Raw genomic sequence first — 22,252 nt, 5'->3', positions numbered from 1 at the left:
AACCAAAGAAAATTTCTTTTGAAGCTTAACTTCGAGAAGAATAGCGTATATTCAGATAATAAATTAACGAAGATAATTTATAATAAGGTAATAATCTAATAACAAGGCTGATTGAAAGTACGTTACGACAAAAAACACATGTCATTTTATAAACAGCGACGGTAGAATACCCAGCGAATAAAACCTCATTTGAGCAGGCCTGAATTTGACCATGTAAATAGCGGATTACAAGAATAGCGTATTTTTCAAATTAAATATCGAAATGATTGTGTGTATTCTAGAATTATGTGATTTAACTTGCAGTGGAGGACATGACTGTGACGGAGGCAGTACCCAAACATATCCTGTCCCGCATATACCACCCACTTACCTTTATAACCCCAGTTCCTTCAATTTCCTCCATTCCAACCCATTGCGTGCGCCTCACTAGCCCACAAACTCAAAGGAATAAGATGGGTGACATCTTGCAAGTCACCACAGTAGCAGACGGTTCTTTACGTAACTAATGTGAGGATAGAATTGTGTGAACACACTTCCTCCCTCTCTCTCATGTCATATGACAGCAGTTGCTGCGAACTTTTTTTCAAAGTTTTTCTATATTAGCCTCTAAATTTCGATTAATGGCTGTGAAATTACCCCGCGAACTCCCTTACCGACGTTTAATACTTCCAATACTCACTCGTTTCTTTGACATCGTCATTTGTTGGCTGAGGGGCAAAGACAAACGGAAAACAAATGGAAAAACCTTTCAAACAGAAAAACCGCGGTTTCGTAACCCAAGCGGGCGTTCAATACACGACTTGGACATTTTTGGACATGCAAAATAAGAGTATACAATATAGAAAAAATACAGTGTGAAGCCTGAGACTTCAATTAGACAATAAATCGTGTTTATAAGAACTTACTAATTTTAAATTAAGATATTTAATTTATAAATGATATTCACCTCTTAAAAATTAACTCATCCATACTCCTGCTTTTTCTACGCATATTCATTTTGTAGGGTTATAGAATTATGGATTCAATTTGTACTTTAAGCCGTAAAAGCACGGGTAATTACGAATTTTGGAAATGTACCACGTTATGTAGCCAGAGTAAAAAGCATTATTTAACACCTTGTTCTCTAGCCTCTCCACCAATGCAATCCACATCAATTATTACCACCTCACTGCGTCGCTCACCTGCGGGGTGATTCCAGAGAATTTCCGTCCTCCTACCAGCCTCAATCCCATTCAGCTTCTCAAAGAAGAGGGCGACACATTGCAAGTCACCACGGCGACTAAGCACTACGAGAAGGGAGAGGTATTTTGGACAGACCGGAGGTGACAAAGAGCCCTAAGTAACTCTCCCACACTGACGCGACTATGACGAAATGCAGGCGAGAAATGGGAGTCGGGAATGTGGAGGTGTTGCCATGATAACCCAGAAAAAAAGGAGAAGTACGAAGATGATAATTATTCCGTATTTACTTCGAAGTGAAGCCGATATTTGGATAATCTCATACGAAGGGTTGAGAAGTCAAGGGGTGCAAGTGATTTTTTTCTCCTAAATAGATTTAGACACAGAAATTGATTTGAAACTTGAAGAGGGAAAATGAAGAAATATACAAAAACTCGTCCTGTGCTGACATCGAGTGGAAAATCAAATGCACTACCACATGTCTAAATGATATCGTTTGATTTGTTTACCTAATTTCTCTACCCAACTCTGTTTAGAAAAAAATAATTATTTGTACAACTTGACTAGTTGCCCTCTAATATACAAGCGATTAGTTTATTTACGTAAGTCAACTGAACGCTCATAATTGAAGTTCATATCGCTTTAATCTAGACTAAATTTGATACGATCGTTTCCAAGTAACATAGATATAGATTCAAATGTTCGCAAGTGACGCAAGGCGTTTTGGAGCGACAATATCCATTTTTTAAAACTCATTTTTTACCATTAATAGTCATCTAAGAGTCACTCTAAGGCCCTAAAGTTCAAAATTGGATTTTATTGCCACATATCATGCTTCTGCCACCTCATTAGTTTTACTGGAGTTAAATGTGATTGGAATTTTTATTAATTAACAAATAATAGACTGCAATACGGCGTTAATTACATGCATGATAGTAAATAACTAATGTAACGCAATTCAAACATTATTATGACTCGTAATGACATAAAATACAAGTAATTTTAACAAAAACGCTATATTAGTATGTATTGAGAGGAATATTTATCCTGCTGAAAGCAAGCACACTAAAGAGTTCACATTCATATTTTATGTATGAGGGCGCATAGAGGCTGAATGGCCATTAGACGTGTACAGCACAAAAGGCCCGCAACACTTGCGCCAATACAGGAGGATGGATGGCCTAACATTCAATCGGCATAAATTGAATCTCACAATCATTCACCCTTTCCAATTCGAGGCAAGGCTGGAGCGATTGTTTCAATGGGCAGCGATGCATTAACCTTCGCAAAATCTTATCTGTTGTTACGCCATCGTAACTAGCTCGATCGCAGAAATCTAGATTCAGAATCAGATTCTCAAGCAATATCGAGCGATTCCTATGTCATAACATCGACCGCTCCTATCCGCAAAGTAGTATTTGAAAAAATTCATTTCATTGAGGCGTATCTTGAATTCGAGTCCAGCAAATCGCATGTGTAAAATTTAAGCCATATAATCGTATTTAAAATTTCGTCGATAAAATCGTGTGTAAGACTACCAGTCCACAAAAATGTATCTCCAAAATCAGTCCTGATAGCTGTATCTTGACCTATAGTTAAATTTTAGTTTTGGCACCTCTATTTCTATTATTTTTTATTTTTATGTAATTTATGACAATGGCAACATTTTCGCGGCTTATCTCTAAAAATCCATTTTATCAGTTTTAGCCCCCTAAAATGTTGAATGGGAAGATTTGGTATTTTTGACATTGTTTCGCGGATTTCGGTTAGAAATGATAAGAGTACATATTACTTAGAGATAAATTTCCTGACCAATCGATTGACACCATTAATGCAATAATACTGCCCAGATAATATTAAATCTTTGAAAATAAGTTTAACAAACGAAAAGTGAATTATTGTTGGAGACACGGCTATCTGGACTGGTATTCCAATACACGATTTCTGGACCAGGAATTCAAGACATGCCTAAATGGAATGCTTTTTTGGGCATTACTATGTTGACGGTATTTTGTGACTAAATCAGGATATGCTTTAATGTCCATGGTTTGATAACCAATCAAAGGGATGTTTTATTACCAATACTCACAAAGCAATCAGTGTCCGTCATAAATAACTAACATAGTGGTTACAGTTACACTGATGTCTAACGCTCCTCATCTCGTACGAAGATATTCCCCACTAATGATACTCTTTCGGCGGGTAATCTTATATATTTCACTGCAACAAACACTTATACGGTGAAGAACACATTGCAATTGATCTGGAAGACCAAAAGACTTATTTAACTGAGTGAATATACCTCGTAAAATCAACTTGCTGGCTTAATTAAAAAAGGCGATAAAAGTAATAACAATAATAACGGAGCTAAACCGTTTTGGATTCAAGACCACCTACCTAGAGCGGAAAACTGGTTCAGAAGATTCTCATCCGACAGCGGGTGATTGAAAATCGTATTTTGGAGTATACCTACCACATCTCGCGTCATTTCATGAAACGATATCTCTCCGATGCGCATTAAACTTATTTCTTTACCACTAAATTTATCTTTTTTTCTCGTTTCAACCAGTATTTACCGATACATGCACGAATGCTTTGGGATAAACGAAAAGTAAGTACACTCTCATCATTCATTATACGAGCTCTTCCCTTTCATAAATTCGAAATGGCCTCATTTATCACTTGACCAAGCCAAGAATGCGGCAAGTTTTGTTCTCAGGATGCATTTCAAATGCCTAAAAGAATCATGGCCGTAAAAAATAAGAGAGACCCTCACTGTTATTTACGTCATCACATTCACTAGGGTGGGCTATCGCGGCGATTTGGCGTGAAATTGGAAGGGCCCAAGAATTTAAAAGATTACGAAAAGAGAAGCGAGAAATAATATGGTTTCGGGTGAACTGAAGGAACAATATATATCCAGGAGGCTTGAACATGAAAAAACTTTAAACTTTCTTCCTTAATTTAAATCACTCATAAGACACATATGCCTAGTTTAAAGTCTAGAAGAATGTAAAAAAATATATCAGACAAATAACGCTGCCTACTAAGGTAAAACCTAGAAAGAATTGCGCGTAAAATGGAGTAATTTAATCATAATTTGAACCTATTGGCGACATAATTTCATCAAGTTGTACAAGTTAATATACTCAATGGTATAAAGGCGGTTTATTGGGCATCTCATTTGCTTTCTGAAGAACGTTAGGTCCCGGGAGTTAAGTCTTAATCCCCGTGAATAATTTGGATAAACCCAACAAAAACCGTCCATGGAATAACAACTTGATAGTCGTTGGAAATTCAATGAGATGGAGTCATGATATGTAAAATTTAGTAATTTCATACACTTTAACACGACAGAACCGTGGTTCCACTAAATAACGTATTAATAGGAGCACTTTTTATAACTTTTAATGAGTTAATATATTCTAATCTTTAGAAACAATATTTATCAGAAATGAGCGTAAGCGTCATTAAAAGATTTAATGAAGCGTAAAGTAGTCAACGCAGGTCAACTTTATTTCAACACAAACATCGAATTCTTGGAATAAATCATCAAATCGTACGACGGTGAACTGCCAAGTAAAACGTAGTCTCGGAGTAAAGATTTTATCTCAGCCGCAAAGAAAATGATTTTTTTCATCAGTGACTCGAAAAAAATTATTATGAACCATATTTACTTTGAATATCTTACTATTTGATCGTATACAACTTTGTACGTAATCGAAGGTATGGTATTTGGAGGAGGCGACCGACAGCTTAGGTAATTTTCGCCATGAGGAAAGACTAGGTAAGGAAGGGTGGAGAGAAACCCGGCGTCGGCATTAGCTTGCTCTTAACGAAAGGCGCCAAGGGAACCACGGCTTAACGTCCCATCCGACGGACCAAGTATTGCGCTTGAAATGTCCTCCACATAGCATTCAAGCACGGATCGGGCAGTCTCTGAAATTTCTCTGCCACCGCCAGGATTTAAACCCGAGACCACGGGGTGGGAAGCCAACACTCAAGCCACTACACCAACCCGATCCCCAAAAGTTATCGAGCTTTCGAAAGTTTACTCGCTGCAAATACGTTAACTACCATTATCTGAGTGAAACAAAATTACTGTAAGTGGGGTAATAAAAGCACGTTCATGAAAGCACTATCCCAATTCCACCAAATCAGTCCAATTCCCATGACAAAAGAAACCATTTGGGGTCCACAGACACGCATTTAATGTGCCTAAAAATTCCAGCTAAACGCTTTTCACGTCAAAATCTTAAAAGGGACTAGAGGAAGTCTCGGGAATCCTCCACTCCCTCACAAACCACCCTCCGGGCTCCATTTACCAAACCACCGCCACTCGGACCAGGAGACATTAAACCAAGTTTTTCAGCCGCTTCCACAACATTGTCCCGCGACCCTTTCAATGTTTCAATAGAAGCTCTCTCCCACGCGCGTGTAAGATGAATAAAAATTCAACATCCACCTGCTAGAGGAGGTGGGTGAATATTGGTGGGAAGGGGGGGGGGGAAGAAGAAGGGGTCTTTTCAGTTGGAAAGAGGCGGGAGAGACAGCGAGCGATCAGTCACCCCGTGTCAACTGAGAGAAGGAAAAGACATTCCTCTCTCTCCAGCTGCCCACCGCTGCTGTCTGCAACCCTTCTCTCATTCTCCTGTCTCGCCTCCCTCAATCCCAACACACAATTTCCCTCTATCTTTCTCCCTCTCCGGCCCGACCTGAGAGCCCAATTCCTCTGCCATTGTCACACGGAGGCTGTCCCACTGTCAACTCCCACGTTGGCGTTTCATCCGCCCCCCTTTAAAAGTTCCGAACTCCAAACTTCTCTTTCACCAATTTCTCATCGAGACATGGGTGCCGGCGATATTTTCAGCGTCGTGCGACGGCCCATCTTTTACCTGCCCGATGGAGCGTTTATTTGTTGATGCTAAAAATTTACTTTGGGGACTTCCGTCTTCCAGTACTGCAATGCTAAGGTTGACTTCCTGTAGCTCACCTAGCCTTCCGTTTCAAAGCTAGTTCTTACATAGATTCCTAGTTATGTAAGATTTCACTTTTTCCCGGCGTATGATGGCGGTGAATTCTTCTCGGGTTTCCATCCGGGTGAGCTCCATCTCCATCGCTGCCGACGTTTCGATAGAATCCTTTTCTATCGTCATCAGGGCCGATGACGATAGATTCCTAGTGTTATTCTTCCATGTGCCCTTCTGCGTCTCAAGTGCTCATAAATCTATAAATCATAATCTTCGTTGGGTAATTCATTTCTGGTTTAGTAACGGAAAATTTGTCGATCGAAATCTATTTTTCTAGCAATCTGTTTTCAATCTAAATAAAAAGCTCGAATTTTCGACAAAAATCGAAATTTGAATCAAAATATCGATGGTTCGAATAAATCGACGGTTTTTTAAAAATAAAGGTTTTACAAAAACATGTTACATTCAAAAAACACTCAAAATAAACACTAGAGTAGTATAAAAAGTCAAATTAGAATATATACTTGTATAATTTGTAGTAAAATTTTACATATGTACGCACATTTAAGGTTAGGGATCATCGCTAGGAACTATCCAGCTTTACTGAAATTTTTAATAAAGATCAACTGATTGAGATGATTTCTTGGTGATGGAGGATTTCCAATTTAACTGGCCATAGAGAAAAGTCTTTCACAAGGTTGAACGGATAGGCCGGTGGTACCTCTGCTGAGATCAAACGAAATGGCCAAGATCGAATTTGAAAAATCGAGTTCGGATCGAAACTCGAAGATCACGACTCGATCTAGATTTCCTCGAACTTGGGCGATTAAACTCGATTTTCGATTTTAATCAAAATCGATTTTCCATCGCTACTCGTGTTCCGTCTCGCACGTCTATTCTGGGCATGACAACGCATTTAAAACTTACATTTCGACTCGTCCAAATGATTCTGTTTGAAAAAAAATCGCTGCGTCCTGTTCATAGCCCCGGAGAAAAAGGATATCAGCATCGTCAACTAACAACATGAAAGATTCCTCCAATTCTTTCAGCATCCTATTCTACCATGAAGAGGTCGAAAGGCACCGATTTTAATTAAATACCCACAGTTAATTCAAATCATTCAAATCGTTTTTTACAACAGAACACAACCACGCTTATACACAATTATTGTTTTAATAAAATTAAGTGAAAAAAAATTAATGGTAAAGAGATCTGAAAACTCAGGCAGCATCTCTATAACGATATATCGCTGATAAATCACGGTCTGAGTAAGCTCCCAAGCGAGAAGCTAAATTGAAATACTAAGAGTAATGTATTCAAGATTTTAACGAGACGGCAATGAAGTATTCGCTCGGCAGCAATAAATATAAAAATTCAGAAAATTTCATCCTGAAAAAAATTTGAGTCATCAGTGCCTCAGTAAAATACAGGAGAGGGGGGCAGCCAATTAGAGAAACAACTGACACATTCAGTAAAGAAAAGAAGTTCTGCATCGGCTACAAAGAAAAATATAATGATAAATATGCATCAGCAACAAAGCATGATTTCATATGAGAGAGAACAATGGAATACGAGAGAAAAGTATCTTTCAAGGAGGATTAAACAATCTACCATCCAGAAAAGTTTCTCGGGTTTTCCACCGGTTCTTCTTCTTCGGAATCTTCGGAAGATCCCCTGAGGATGATCAGCAAGTCGCGGATCGAAACGTCGGGAGACATGGACGACATCAACCGGTGGAAAACCCGGGAAACTTTTCCGCAACTGATACGCCGGGAAAACCTAAGATCATACATCAATCTACCATCCAATCTTCGAAATATGGTACCACAGAAGATTGACGAGTGCTAAATAAATCGACCAAGGTAGCAATAAAGAAGTCCTGAGAAGAGTAGGCGAGAAGAGAAGCCTCATGAAAACCTTAATAAGAAGACGGAACAACCTTATAGACCATACCTTGAGACATGATTGCCTCATGAAGACAATCGTGGAGGGACAAGTAGATGGCAAGAACAGGAAAAGAAGACATCGAATGAAATATATGAAACAGCTGAAGAAGGACGTGAAAGAGAAGAAATACGTAGGTGTGTAAAGATTAGCTGGATGGAGAATTGAGTGGAGAGCTGCGTCAAGCCAATCTTAGGATGGTTGACCACGATGAACATTTAATTAAGTTGTCAACCAACCACCACGCATACTTCCACTCAAAAATATCATACGCTGACTCCGTACTACTAGAATAAATCGCTCAAGGTGAAACAAAACCAAGTACTATTCCACAGCCTTTTTTATTATTAGTTGTCAACTAGTTCCGACGTTTACACCGTCATTATCGAGACAAACAGCAGAATAAATTGCGCCGACATTATCAGAATAAATTGCGCCGGAAATAAAATAATGAGGTAAAGATAAGAGAGGAGGTTGAATTTTGTAACTCAACTAATCACTTCAAACCCTACGAATGAAAAAAAAGAAAGAAACGAGACCATGGGGGCCAAAAAAATATAAAACAAAGAATTTATAAGCCTTACGCTGGAAGAATGACCCAGCACAAAGGAGTTAAGGGGTCTGCGGTCACGCTTTCCTGCTTACGAGGCATTGATCGCCTTCTTCAACCCTTCACCCCACCCCCTGCGGCCCCGTCGGATTTCAAATGTATTTCGCCAAAAAACATTCCATTTTCGAGGAATGCTATCAAGTGCACATAATCTCCACCTCGTGACCGCCGATTTTTATCCCGTGAGAGGGCAGCACTGTGGAGCAGCGAAGAGAGCGGCCACAGGGTCGCGACCCCTTCTCCTACCCCCCTCTCCCACCCTCACTCACCCCCGCGTCAATTGCCGCGCTAGATGGGCACCTCGCTTAAACCGGCTTCAGTTGTTTTTTCCCAGAATAAACTCGGGCGAGAGAGCGCGATAATATACGGCGCGCATTACTCCTATATGGATCGTCGTCGGAGAAAAGTGCAAGGCTACTCGAGGGCAAACGGGACCCATGAAGAAGGAGCGGTTACATCCTCCGATTACCGATTTTCAATCGTAAATAATACCATTGTTTATTGAGGTATAATTTAAATCAATTCTGTCGATAAGTATACATTAGTTCCTTGCGATTGGACCGACTTACAGTGGATTTAAAAAAACGCTCTAAGCGGATTTTGCTTTTTATGATTTTCTCGCACGACTTGTGATATATTTGCGTCTATGCCTTACTAGTTATAGAAAGAAATTATTTTTACATAACAAAATTTTCACGGGCTGATGCTTTCTAAATTGATTTCTTGTCCGGTAACGATTTCGATTCAGCATGCGATGGAATTTGCTTTACGATCGATCCTTCGGAAGGGATTTTTATTGTAAAGCGAAGGTTCACTGAATTTATACATACCGATTAGAACAAAATGGGCAGTATTAAGTTACCAACTCGTTCTACGTTAGCGTGGTGGTCTGATTACTAGAGAACTTAACTTAAAGGCTGTTTTGAAGTATCAGAGTACCCCCTCTAACTAAATTATAAATTTCACAGTTTTTTTCCAGGTTTTCACGGTCTAAACGTCGTCAAATTCACTTTGTGTGGATGAGTCACAATCACCGGCCGCACTTTAACTAAAAATTTATCAAACGTGACGGACAACGTGAATTCAAACGCAGCAATGAAAGTGCTCTCTCTTTTGACGTCACCTATCGTTAGCAAAATTAAGGGCCGGCTTAAGGCTGTGAGCGGGAAAATGGAAGGTGGCAGGGAAGTGAGGAAGTGTCTGATTTTTCGCCTAAACTGGGGCCGTATTCTGTATTTCGTCGGTGCCGCACCGGTCGGTTTCCCTTTCAAGCCCACCGACTGGACATCAAACCGTACCGACAACGGATTCCGCACCGACGACGACACTTCCAGCGATTCTGTAAGGTCGTCGGTTTCAAACCAGTCGGTACGGTTCCCTCTCCTTCCCAAACAGGGAAAATCCGAATATATCCGAAGTTTCACGTGTCTCCACCAATGAAAGAAGGGTAAAAACAAGAGAAGACTCATTGGCACAGTTTGTTGTCGTCATTCTCAATCTTTTTATTTGCGGAAATTACGACTTATTGCTAGATTAAGATAAACGATATTGGATAAGTTGTTAACAATGCTTATATAATGTGTGGTAGTAATGCTGTACCTACAGAATCGAAGGAAACAATATTACAACATCACAATAAAGTTTGTATGTGATGGAGATTGTTGTTGCTGGAATGAATTATTGAAACTATCCTTGAGATCGTAGTTTCTTTTTTTAAATATTGGTTCCGTATAATGCTATTTATTCATGATTTGGTAATATAGTTGTCATTAAGTAAGTTCCGAATAAATGTTATCAACGGAAGGTTACCCGTAGCAGACGAAAATAGCACACCATGGAACGTGAACGTAGGATTCAAATGCAAATGTAAATGTCATATTAGAGAAACAAGTTAGGAAATTGTTATAAAAATATGGAGCTGGGTGTAATTAAAAGAAGTGTAATGACGAGGAAGTAAATAAATTGTGATTGGGTGAAATACATATGTATATAAGTTGCGCATTCCAAGTGAGAGAAAATGATAATATTGCGGTAAACCTCATACTTATTAACAAATATCTTCTTTTATCGTCAAGGGAATCAATGGTTGACGATGAAATGAAATATAGTTGCCCGTTACAAATGAAAGAAACTGATACCGTGGTGGCAAACTTCATACTTAAATAAAAAGATCTTATTTCTATGCCGAGAGAAACGCCAAATTGATGATTGAGTGAAATAACAGTCGCCTATTCAGAGTGATATAAAGTGATAACATTGCGGCAAAACTCATATTTAATCAAAAATATCTTTTTTATGTCAAAGGAGCAAATATAAATGATGATAGAGAGAGATAAAGCCTATTACAAGCGAGTGAAAGTGGTAACATAAATGAGAGAAAGTCATTATATGTTAGCAAACCTCATTTTTATTAACCATTATCTTATATTTCTGTCAAGGTAATTAATATAGATGATGACACAGTGAATTATAGAGGCGTATTCGAAGGGGCAGAAAAAGATAACATTGCAGAAAACCTCATTATTTACTCGGTGGTGAGATAAAAACAAAATAAAACGTACAATGCGCACCCACGATTCATGAAACCCACTAGTCGGTGGCCGTACCGACACCTTTTTGCTGTCGGTACGGCTACCGACGATCTCCCGTCCTCTCGTCGGTGCCGCACCGACCGGGTTCGTACAGAATCGCACGACTTCTTACCGGGAGTCGGTGTGACGTCGCACCCGACGAATCGGTGCCGCACCGATCGGTTTGGAGTTACAGAATACGGCCCCTGAACAGAAATGAACACTTTGGTTACCGGTCTTCCAATCACAGGCTTAAAGTAAATGTGTCGTCATGGCATACGGACCAATAATTGCGCTCCGAACATACTTGTACCGATAAATGCGTGGAAAGTGTCTGCGCGTGAATGACGTTGAAACATGATCGGCATATCGATTTTTCTTTTGATTCGTCAATCGTAGTTATACAATAAAGTTTGAGAGATTTTTAAGGTTAAATGACAAAATTCACGGCTTTTTCCAGGTTTTCACGGTAGACGAAATTCACGGCTTACACACAGTTCTAAAGTTTTCGCGGTTGAGAGGGACCCCTCAGTATGTATAATTTGCATTGATTCAGCCAATGAATATACTGATGTATATACTATGATTTTAGATCAAATTGGAAAGATTTAGGTTACCTCATTAAGGTTAAGAGATCTTTCCAAGGTGGGTAGTGGTCTGATCACCCGAGCAAAAGATAAATTCTACTCTCGACGTCGTACATTCGATTCTCAGCAGAGTCTAATATTATTCTTAATCTTGAAAGGTTACACTGCCCCCATAAATTTCAAATGCCATCTTCCCTTAATGCACGCATATTTACGCTAAAGAGGCAGAGAAATTCTCAATGCTGCAGTGGCCTGTTCTACGTTAGCGTGGTGGTCTGATCACCAGAGCACTCAACGTAAAGGCTAATATTGAAGTATTTATATCGGGGAGAAAAAACAGCGAGAAAATGGCATGAAAATGAGGCGAATTCACCCTCCAATCAACGGATTTCAGTCTAAACTTCTGCTATTTAATGTTGAAGAACGTGTAATTTGTTTTCATTTTGTCAACAAATGCGCTTATAAATACTTATTGGAAACAAACTGAGCGTCTTTCGATAACCAAAAAAGATTACACGCGCATATCGATCAAGGTAAGAACTAGTTGGGTTGCCAAGAATTCCTTCAATCGAAATGTAAGTTAACAGCTCAAAAGATTCGTACAAAAACTTAAATAGTTTTAATAATTCTTATCAAACATTAAAATGCATGAAAATTCTGGAATAAAAATTTATTCTCATGACCGAATAGCCTTGAGCAAAATATGTGAAAATAGCCGTCCCGGTATACCTTACCGTACCGTATATAATTAGCCGTGAACAATTTGCTATTTTCATGCAAGACATCTAGGGCGTGATAGCTTAGATGGTAGAGAGCTTAACACCTTACCAGAGGTCTCAGGTGAAGCCGTCACACACCCAAAACAAAAAACCTAAAAGATCAAGGAGTCCCAGACTAAGAAATTACCTTTTAATCCTGGGCCTATCCTACTAGTATGATTGACAACTCTCACATCAACGGCTTATTCTAGGGTGAGCTCTACCTTCGCCTATTCATACCACCCTTCGCGTGGCATCACCGAGTGAGTGACACAAGAAATAACTCATTAGAATTTCAAATTGCTTTGGCAGAACTTTTCGGGATTAAATATAATAAAGTTTTCCGAAATTAAGTCACGAAACCGAAATTACCAGACCTCCACCATCGCGATTTTTAAACCCGCAGAGTGGTAGGGGGGAGAGCGGGGGTGTGGTCAAGTGAGGATGGTGGGAGAGGAGGGAGGGAGGCGGGTTTATTCACACGTGGGTGCCTCCGAAAGCACTCCCCTTATGCATGAGCTGTAGAGGGGGTAGGGGCATTCAAATGAGGAGACTGAAGCGCTCCTCAAGAGGATGCATACCCGCAACTCAACCGATATATTCTAGTGACGAATTTCTCGCTTAGAACTTAATCTATCGTCATGCAAGTTTTATGATACATGTAAAATGGACCCTTTCAAACATTTTTATTTTTCATACTTGAGATGTTTGCTTCAGAATTTGTTCAGATGCATTATTTTTTTAAGTTGAGAAACGAGGGGATAAAATTGAATGAGGCAGCCGAGATGTGATATGGATAGATGTATGTATGATGGAAAGAATAAATATTGGTTGAAGACAACGTGATCGCACATTTTACATGAGTTTTATTTTGGTACCATGCGTTTCAACTGCTAGGTCGTCATCAGGTACATAGCGAAAATCAAGTAGAGCTATGAAAGGTCTTTGAGTCGTATGTATACCACTCATAGGGACAAGTTGGGGAGGCAGAAGGAATAATTGGAATGGGTGAGGGGTGAAGTAGTTGGTGAAAGATCGGACGCTCGGGAAGTGGAGTGGCAAGGATATGGGAGTAGCAACGACACGTTAATTCATTCAACAGGGTACTGCTTCCTCTCTTCCAAAGACTGGACGTGTTAGAGAGACTGGAAATTGAGCAAAGACGAAGCAGCACCCTGTTGACTGAACGTACGTTTCCGTGTCAACACCCAATCCTCGCCATCCCATTTCCCAATTTCCCATTTACTATGATACCTACTTAAGCGTTCGTCCTTTCAACAGCTACTTCAACCCTCTCCCATCCTAATTATTCCTTCCTCTAACTTCTCCCTCTAGGTGGTAGACAGGGGCGGATCCAGGATTTTTTTCTGAAAGGGGGGTGGTACAAGGGTCTGACAAGTCTTCTCATATTTGAGATTAAAAACAAAATACAACAATTAGTTTAGAAAATATTCTCTTTATTTTTATATGAAAATTATTATTAGTATTAAATTAAATAATTCAGGCTCCGTAATACACAAAATAAAACGAATGTAATAGATAGCCATATTAAAACACTTGTCTGTTTTTTAAGCATCTTAAGGGTATTTTACGTGCCCCCGTGCTCCCTATCCCCTAATTCCGCATATGGTGGTAGATATACGGATTACAGATCTTTCATTAATGTATGTGCCTCATGATGACCTAGCGGTTGTAACGCGTAGTGCGAAAGAAAAAGTTATGGAAAAGTCTATCTATTTAGGCTATCTTGTTACCTTCAACAAAACAAACGTATGTTCCTAAGGGTCTTCTTCATGTGTTACGAAAATTACAAGATTATAACAAGAGATATAATCGTTGCCTCGGGCGCGACTTCACGGAATCGACTTAGCATAATGAAATGTAAAAAAAAACTTTAATAATTTCACATAATGTATGCGGAATTGTAATTTTTTTTACACTTCATTATGTTATAACATGAGGTTTAAGTGAGCAATCGGTCACCAAAATAGGAAAAAAAACACGACCGGTCGAGAGAGAGGTTTGCTCCCTCTTTAAGGCGGTAGTATACATGGGTAAGTTTGTATCGTAGCACGGGGTGGTCGGCGCGTAACGTTTTCCGTACGGGACATAAGGGTGAGGTTCCCTGTGCATAATAGGCTGCGGTGGTCGACTTTTTGAACACGTGGGTCGATTGCGGAGGACGGGTGGGCGGCCTCAATGGGAAAGAGACACGTGGGGCGGAGGGAGGGAAGAGTGGATAAGCGGATTGCGGGCGCACGGGCGAGGTGGGGGACATAAATATGTCGATATATATCAGAATATTATCGACAGCACGGGTATGGAGGGGCTGGAACTAATGGGGAGGGGCTCCAAAACGTAAAACTTTAATCTACGACTGCGGTCGTAAAAAGAGTGTGCTCATCCAGCGAGCATGTAACTCGTCACACAACAGCTAGAATTAATAGATCGAGACGAGAAATCACTCGACACGGGCGGACGATAGGTTTATTTTAATACCTAAGTGGCTCACAACCAAATGGGTAAGAGCCAGTGTGGACGCCAGTATACGAAAAAGGAATTTATGCCCAAAACAAGGGCACTTAGAGTATATTTCGAAGTGAAATCAATGGTGGAGGCTGATACTTTGTGGAAATCCATTGTGAGAAGTAAAATACTTTGCACTTTTCCACAGTAATATTTATTTAAAAAGGAGTCTCCTTGTTTCACTGCACTCCAGCATCATCATGACTAGCATAGAGATGAACCGTGCCAGAATAAATAGTTACGTAAAGAGGGTGGAGTGGAAGCAGAATATTGTCCTATTCATGGGTTACTACGCGACTGTATATTCTGGCATGGTTATATCTGTCCCGATGATGCTGCATTGCAGTGAAACATGCTGACGCCTTTTTAAATAAATATTTATGTGGAAGAGGGCAAAGCATTTTATTTCATATCCTATATTACTAAGGTGTAACATGGAATGTTTGGGCAGAACGAGCAACTATCGGGAGGAGAATCTAGCCGTTTCTAATGGGCCCATCCGAAGATAAATGATTTTTATTGACAAGGTGAGTGTATAAAACGATTTTAGCAATATAAGTACGAATGAGCGAAAGAAATAAAATGCTAAAAGAAAACTAGTTCAGGTACTGCATGGAATTAATCATGAAACACGAATATTACTTAAGAGAATTAATTATGAGGTAAGAATTTTCCATTACCCTTCCACCCTTATGGATATTGGAAAAGGAGAAATAATAGGATCAATAAACCACAATGCAATATCAGTGATCTCTAAGAAATAAATGGGTAAACAAGTTACTCATAAGTCATAACGAATAAATACATATTGTTCCGCTTACAATATAGGTAGCTATGAAGAGGCTGATATTAAATAATACATCAGAAATATTGTTCGCAAAGGAAAAATTTATGAGCAATACTACGCAATAAAATTATACATTTTTCTAAAATATTAATTCGCTTAAGGTATAACAGCACTAGAAATATAGTAATGTAACACTACAGAGGGATTATAGAATATAAAATTGAGGAAAAATACGATAAATCGCGAATAATGTGATAAATAAACACTAAGTGACATATAATTACAATGTAATTAAGTGAAAGAGCTATTACACAAGTCATTTTTGTTGTTGAGTTACTAAACAAACGGATGTTTACAGGAAACTTTTACTTAAATTCCGTTGCAGATCTTAAATTAAACTAAAATTCGATTCTAGAGAATTTAGTGAGGCCTATCCCTAAGGAGTTAGATGAGGGGGTGGTCAGGGGCCCTCTGATTCTTGTGCCCAAATGCCCAATACTACCGAGAATACCCTCGACGGTTGGGCCCCAAGTAATAGTAAGGCCCCCGCTCATGATCGTGAAGACACCCCACCCCTCATGGATAGGCCATTACCAAAGTCCCTTGAGTCAAATATTCTACCATGGCCCTTATCCTTGAAAATCACCGGCATCACCTAACGCATCTCTAAAGGACGTTTTCAAGAGGACATGTAATTGCAAAATCTGACGTGTGTACGAAGGCGCAGTCAAAAGTGCGTCTTGTGAAGCGGTGAGTTGATAGCACGCATGCGAGAATGCATGGACGTGGTTTCGTAGTTTCGCGCAATTTCACGCCAGTATGAGAAATTAATACAGTTCTAACCTGCGAGAGTATGTGCCCCGTGTTAAACAGCCTTTAAAGCCGTTATACACGGGGCACGTAATTGTGCAGGTTAGCACTGAATTCAATTCTCAATCTTGCGTGCAATAATTATTTCGCCGACGAATGCGTTACCGCTTTACACGGTACTCGCAATCAAGCATCCGTTCACGAAATTCCATCGTCTGTTGATTCGCGAGTTGTGAGTTACTTGTAATAACAAAGAACAAACGAAATTCAGAGCGGAACGTTGTTGGCATACTGGTCTGTTTCGTGTAAACATTTTTTAATTTTTTCGTGTAAACGTGTTGCTGCGATACTATTAATTCGAGTAATACCGTATAACTAAAACATATCGATATCTCCCCTGCAAAAACGCTTAACAATCGCCCACCGAATCAAATCCGCTCACCTAATAGCTCATCTTATTTTCGCAAGTGTTCTAACAATTCACCGCTTTACACGACGCAATTTTGATTGCGCCTTCGTACATGCGTCAGATTGCGCAATGACGTGCCTCGTGTAAAACGGCCTTTAAACATTGTGCAGATCATGCATATGCGAAAGTTCGATAGAGGTAAGGGAAAAGGCTAAAAGGTATGGAAGCAGGGGAATTTATGGTTAAGGATATAGTCTCGCAGTCTGGATGCAGTCTCCGAAGACTCCTTAACACACTCACCATTGAGTGGCCGAGGTACTCCGCCGCATTGTCCGAGATATAGAGCAGCTTCCCTCCCTGAGTCATCATCATCAAGAAACCGCTCAGCGCCTGCAAAAAGGATGGGACGAAAAGAAAGCCATGAGAAAGGGAGGTTTTTTAAAAAGTAATTCATTTATTCCCGCCCTTTTTTCCCCTTATCCAACCTCTGCTTTAGCACCCCGACACTCTCTTTCATTTCTTTCTTTCGACAATCTCTTCGGCCGATGCGAGCTTCGACTTGACTCGCCTCAGAGTGGCTGAGAAAAGTGGACAGGGCACTGCAAAGACAAATCGCAGTCCCCGTACTCCTCCTTCATGCCGATACCACTGATCGACACAGTTTTTGTAACATACATTAAATATCATTTTAACAAGGAGAAATGGTGTCCTAAAAATTGCATCAAAAACAAAAATTTACCTTTTTCGCAAATTAATCCAATTAAACCAATGCAAACACGTCAATGTGAGTATGTAGATATTCTTAGGGCCGTTTTTTATTATGTCTGGCTAACGCTAACTATAAGGCGATACAGCATTCCCATTTGCCTGGCGGTGGCTGAATGTTCTGGTTAGTTTCTGTATAATATCAAATTTCAAGCTAAGCAGATATCTGAAACACCGCCAAGTAAAGTGAAAGGTTGTATCATATGGTTAGCACAAGCAAGAAATTATTAAACCGGCCCTTAGTGTAAAGCTTTAAGTAAAACTCCTTTCTGGTAATACGTCAAACTAAATCAACTTTTACCTTCCGTATTTGAGCTGAGGTAACACGGTATAGATGTTTCGAGGAAAATCAAGGGATATATAACACCACTTCTCGAATAAGATACTATGCTTTGTTGGCATCAAAACGCATATCAAAATGAATAAGTGACTATTAGACCACTAGTAGTATATTAATGATCTCGAGGACCAAAAAATTAGAACCAACTTTTCAAAACTTCCATTCATTATTCTAAAAATAAGATAAATTACTCAGGGTATAAGAATACTAGAGATATGACTGTAGGAACTTCACAGAGCATGGAATTCACTGAAAAATTACGATACGATGCCAATAATGAGGTGATTGAAAAAGTTATTAAGACCATACCACAAAGCAATTACGCAAACGACTTGTTACCCGAGTCATTTCAGTAGAGGGAAGAAGTCGACAAGCGGATATAGTGCGGGGCCTTTTATTTCATCTTTTAGCATTCTTCAAGGCCCTCCGCGCGATTCGTGCCACGGACTGCAAAACGCCAAGTTTGGCATTGTGATACGTCTCTTTTTATCTCCTTCCGTTGGGAAAACTCTCCACCATCCCTCTGACATCTCCTCCCTGTGTGGCACAATATTTCAACTCGAACGGATTGATTTTTCCGAAAGATAGAAACAAAAGGTGCGACTCTGATGAGTCAATGCATGGAACCGATTTAGCCTTCGAATGACTTGAAAGGAACTGCCTCCCGTTCCCAAAAATAAATTGTAAAATTTAAGAGACACTAGCGTGACTAATATGACATTGAGAGTCTCCTCAGATACTCAGGTGGTCTTCGATAAAAAAAGTCGTTAAAAAATAAGCAGATTCTCCCCGAAAAGCTCCTTTGCCAAGAGAAAACGGAACTGTTTTTATCTGTTATGGCACGAAATTGTCACCAAAAACTCGTAAAATGACCTGCGCTGAATTGCTCTGATATAATCTTGGCCATCTTGGGCAGAATTCGAAGAATGAAAGGATGTTAACGATACTTTGGAGCAATGAATTACATTTTAATGCGAGTAAGTTTCCAACGGAACAAGAAATAACCGCGGCTTCACCTGTTTTTCAGGAATATTTTCGAAAAATTACTAATTTCTTTAAAAACACTCAAGCAAATAATTAAAATGACTGATAAGATAATGTTATATCTGAATTACTTTTCATGAGAGAAAACAACAAGTGGAGCAGCGAAAAAACTATTAAATTTATTTTCAAAGCATTACAACAAATGAATATACCGTGCAGTACAGGTATTTTTTGGTATTCACATAAGTACAGTTATTTTTAAGAGAATGACTGAATTAGATAACCTAATAAAGTACGCACATAACCTATAACAGAGCACTTTACCCCAATGGTCGTGATAGTGAAGTAGTCTCTCCTTCTAATCACAAGCGAATATATCACTCAGTAAACACGGGTCAAACAAGTATTCCTGGACTCGCTGCTCTGGTGTATATTCATACATCCATCTTCAGTAAACATTAACCTCATATATCATGAATGTTAGGGAGATGGAGAATCTCTTTGCTGCAGTAACGGTAGTCATGAACGCAATGAATCTCTGGCGAGTTTGAAGAAAAACTACGCCCAAGAAACGAACGATCGGGATATTTTCAAAGCAGCCCACGAGAGAAAAACAATTGTTACAATCATTACTCACCATAATTCTCTCGGAGACCAATTATTTCAGTTTGAATTGCGCTGCTCAGTGGCTGAGGTGCAAGATTTTCACTGAATGAGAAAAGGTTTGATACAGGCCCAATTATCTCAACAGCATGGCCAAAGCCATTAATTTTATTCGTGGAAAGCAAAACAAAAAGAAGACAATAAATTATGCACTCTGGATTCTCTTCCAAACCGAAACGGAACTGACTCATGGCTGAAAAATTAAAATTACAGCTGTTAAATATTTCCAGGATAATCATGAATGATCAGCCAAAAACATCCCATTTAATAAACCCTTTTTTCCACGATATGATTAATATTTGATTAATGATGAAACTATACTTGCCGCGAAAAAGCAGTCCATTTCCAAAAAGTGTATAATTATTGCGAATCGTGATGGAATCAACATTAAAATATCCTTAAAATGTATTAAGAAAGACAATTTACTCCCGCCCTCGCGAAATTTCAATAATGACACGAACAGTAACGATGTAATAAATTAACTCGAGAAACCTGTTCAGAGGGTAGCCGCGGCTTCACATCTGCGCACATCGTCTCTTTGCCACTGAAGGAAGGTCACGACTCGGGAAAAATTATCAGAATCCCGTATCTGCCCTCATGACGTATATAAGAAGATGCAGTCATTATGTGAATATTAGCACTAACAAAATTGAAGGCATTTAAAAAAAAACCTTCAGTGTGAACACGCAAGCCTATATTATAACCCCATCGGCGAAGTATGTCCAAAGATACTAGCCTACAAGACTTCCTTTGAAAAACAATAGAATTTAATTAAAAAAATGACTATCTAAAATATGTTGAGAACAAGTGAAAATAAAAATCTCGTAATGAAAGCAAAAATTAAGTGAGACAGTCCCCGTGGAAACCCTAACACGCCAATATGAACGTTTTCCGCCAAAAATTTCCCCGCTTCAAAGTAACTATGAGATTGGAAGAGGGTTTAAACTGGTAAAACTGGTACTTTAATTCAGAATAACAGCTTTCCCGGGATACATACTGTGCTTAAGAATGATGAAGATAAAATGGATTGACCGTGTGAGTAACGAGAAAGTGCTAAGAAGAGTGGGAGAAAAGAGAAGCCTCCTAAAAGTATTAAGCAGAAGAAGGGACAACTTAGTTGGCCACATTTTGAGGCACGATGGTCTGATGAAGACAATCGTTGAAGGACAAGTGGAAGGGAAAAAGGGCAAGGGACGGCCCCGAATGAGTTACATAGGACAAGTTATAAAGGATGTAAAAGAGAAGAAATATGTAGCTACGAAAAGATTAGCGGATAGGAGAGAGAAATGGAGAGCTGCGTCAAACCAATATTAGGATTGTTGACTAATGATGATACTGTGCTTGTGTAAATATATGCATTTTCAAATGACCTAGCTTATACTGCTTCTGTAACGATTTATTCCTCATGGATTCCATGGATTATGGGCTTATTTCATTTGTCCCTAATAAAGAAACGAGAGACATTGGCAACGCAAATAAAAATTATAAATAAAACAATCAGTAACCAAAAGTTTTTCAAACAACATTACAAAAATTTCTTATGCACACATTTTCCAAATTCATTCGAGCTATAATGTAAAATCGTATCAAATATTTCGTTTGAATTGCCTGGCCTCATCATAAAAAAACACATAATTTTTATGATAAATCAACTTTCGCCGAGCGTTCGGACGCGATTCAAGAGTAGCAAATAAATAGTTGGAGAGAGCATTAAAGGTTATATATTTCAACGCATCCGTCGTAGGTCAGTCCAAGCACTAGTTCAAATACCATTATTATTTTTACTGATTGAATAAATAGATTATAAACATTCCAAAGTTTTTATGTAAACCAATAAATAAAAGAAGGAAGCATATAAACGAAGCTACTCCGCAGGAATAAAAAATGACATAGATGGTAGATGAAATAAAATTTAGAGAAATACCATTTCGAGACTGAATCGAATGGTTAGAACTAACTATCGTTACAAAAAATGTGTAAAGTATGGCCTTCATGTCATTTAAAATTGGATTTATTGAAAATAAGGCACAAAGTATAAAGTTTATAATAAATAAATTTAGTAGGAAAATTGTGACGCAAAAAATAGATTGGTATCCGTGGTGAAAATATGATAATGCATTAATAGACCGGCACCGGAATTGACATTTAAAGATGAAAATAACAATCAATTACTTCATGAAAACTCAATAAACCACACATCTATTTTTTTAAAATAACGCACACATTTTCTAAATATCTGGTGCGGTTGGAGTGGATCCGTTAGCATGGGTGAGAAAATTCCTTAGAATATTTCTGAAAGTTTTCCTCAGATAACTCATCAGAAAGAGCATAAATCCCAATTTCAGCCCAA

At 39.0% G+C, this 22,252-nt stretch overlaps 1 protein-coding gene across 1 annotated transcript in view; it reads right to left on the bottom strand.

Annotated features, from left to right (window-relative positions):
- Positions 1–22,252, bottom strand: part of LOC124158148 — a 524,623-nt gene that overhangs the window by 35,429 nt on the left and 466,942 nt on the right. The window contains exon 4 of the mRNA XM_046533332.1: positions 17,451–17,540. Within this exon, the coding sequence (XP_046389288.1) occupies positions 17,451–17,540 (90 nt within the window). The remainder of the gene's footprint in view (positions 1–17,450; positions 17,541–22,252) is intronic.

This window comes from Ischnura elegans, chromosome 4 (genome assembly GCF_921293095.1).
Source record: "Ischnura elegans chromosome 4, ioIscEleg1.1, whole genome shotgun sequence".
Taxonomy (NCBI): domain Eukaryota; kingdom Metazoa; phylum Arthropoda; class Insecta; order Odonata; family Coenagrionidae; genus Ischnura; species Ischnura elegans.
Note: the sequence above shows the minus strand (reverse complement) of the source record. Positions and strands in the feature narration are given on the sequence as shown.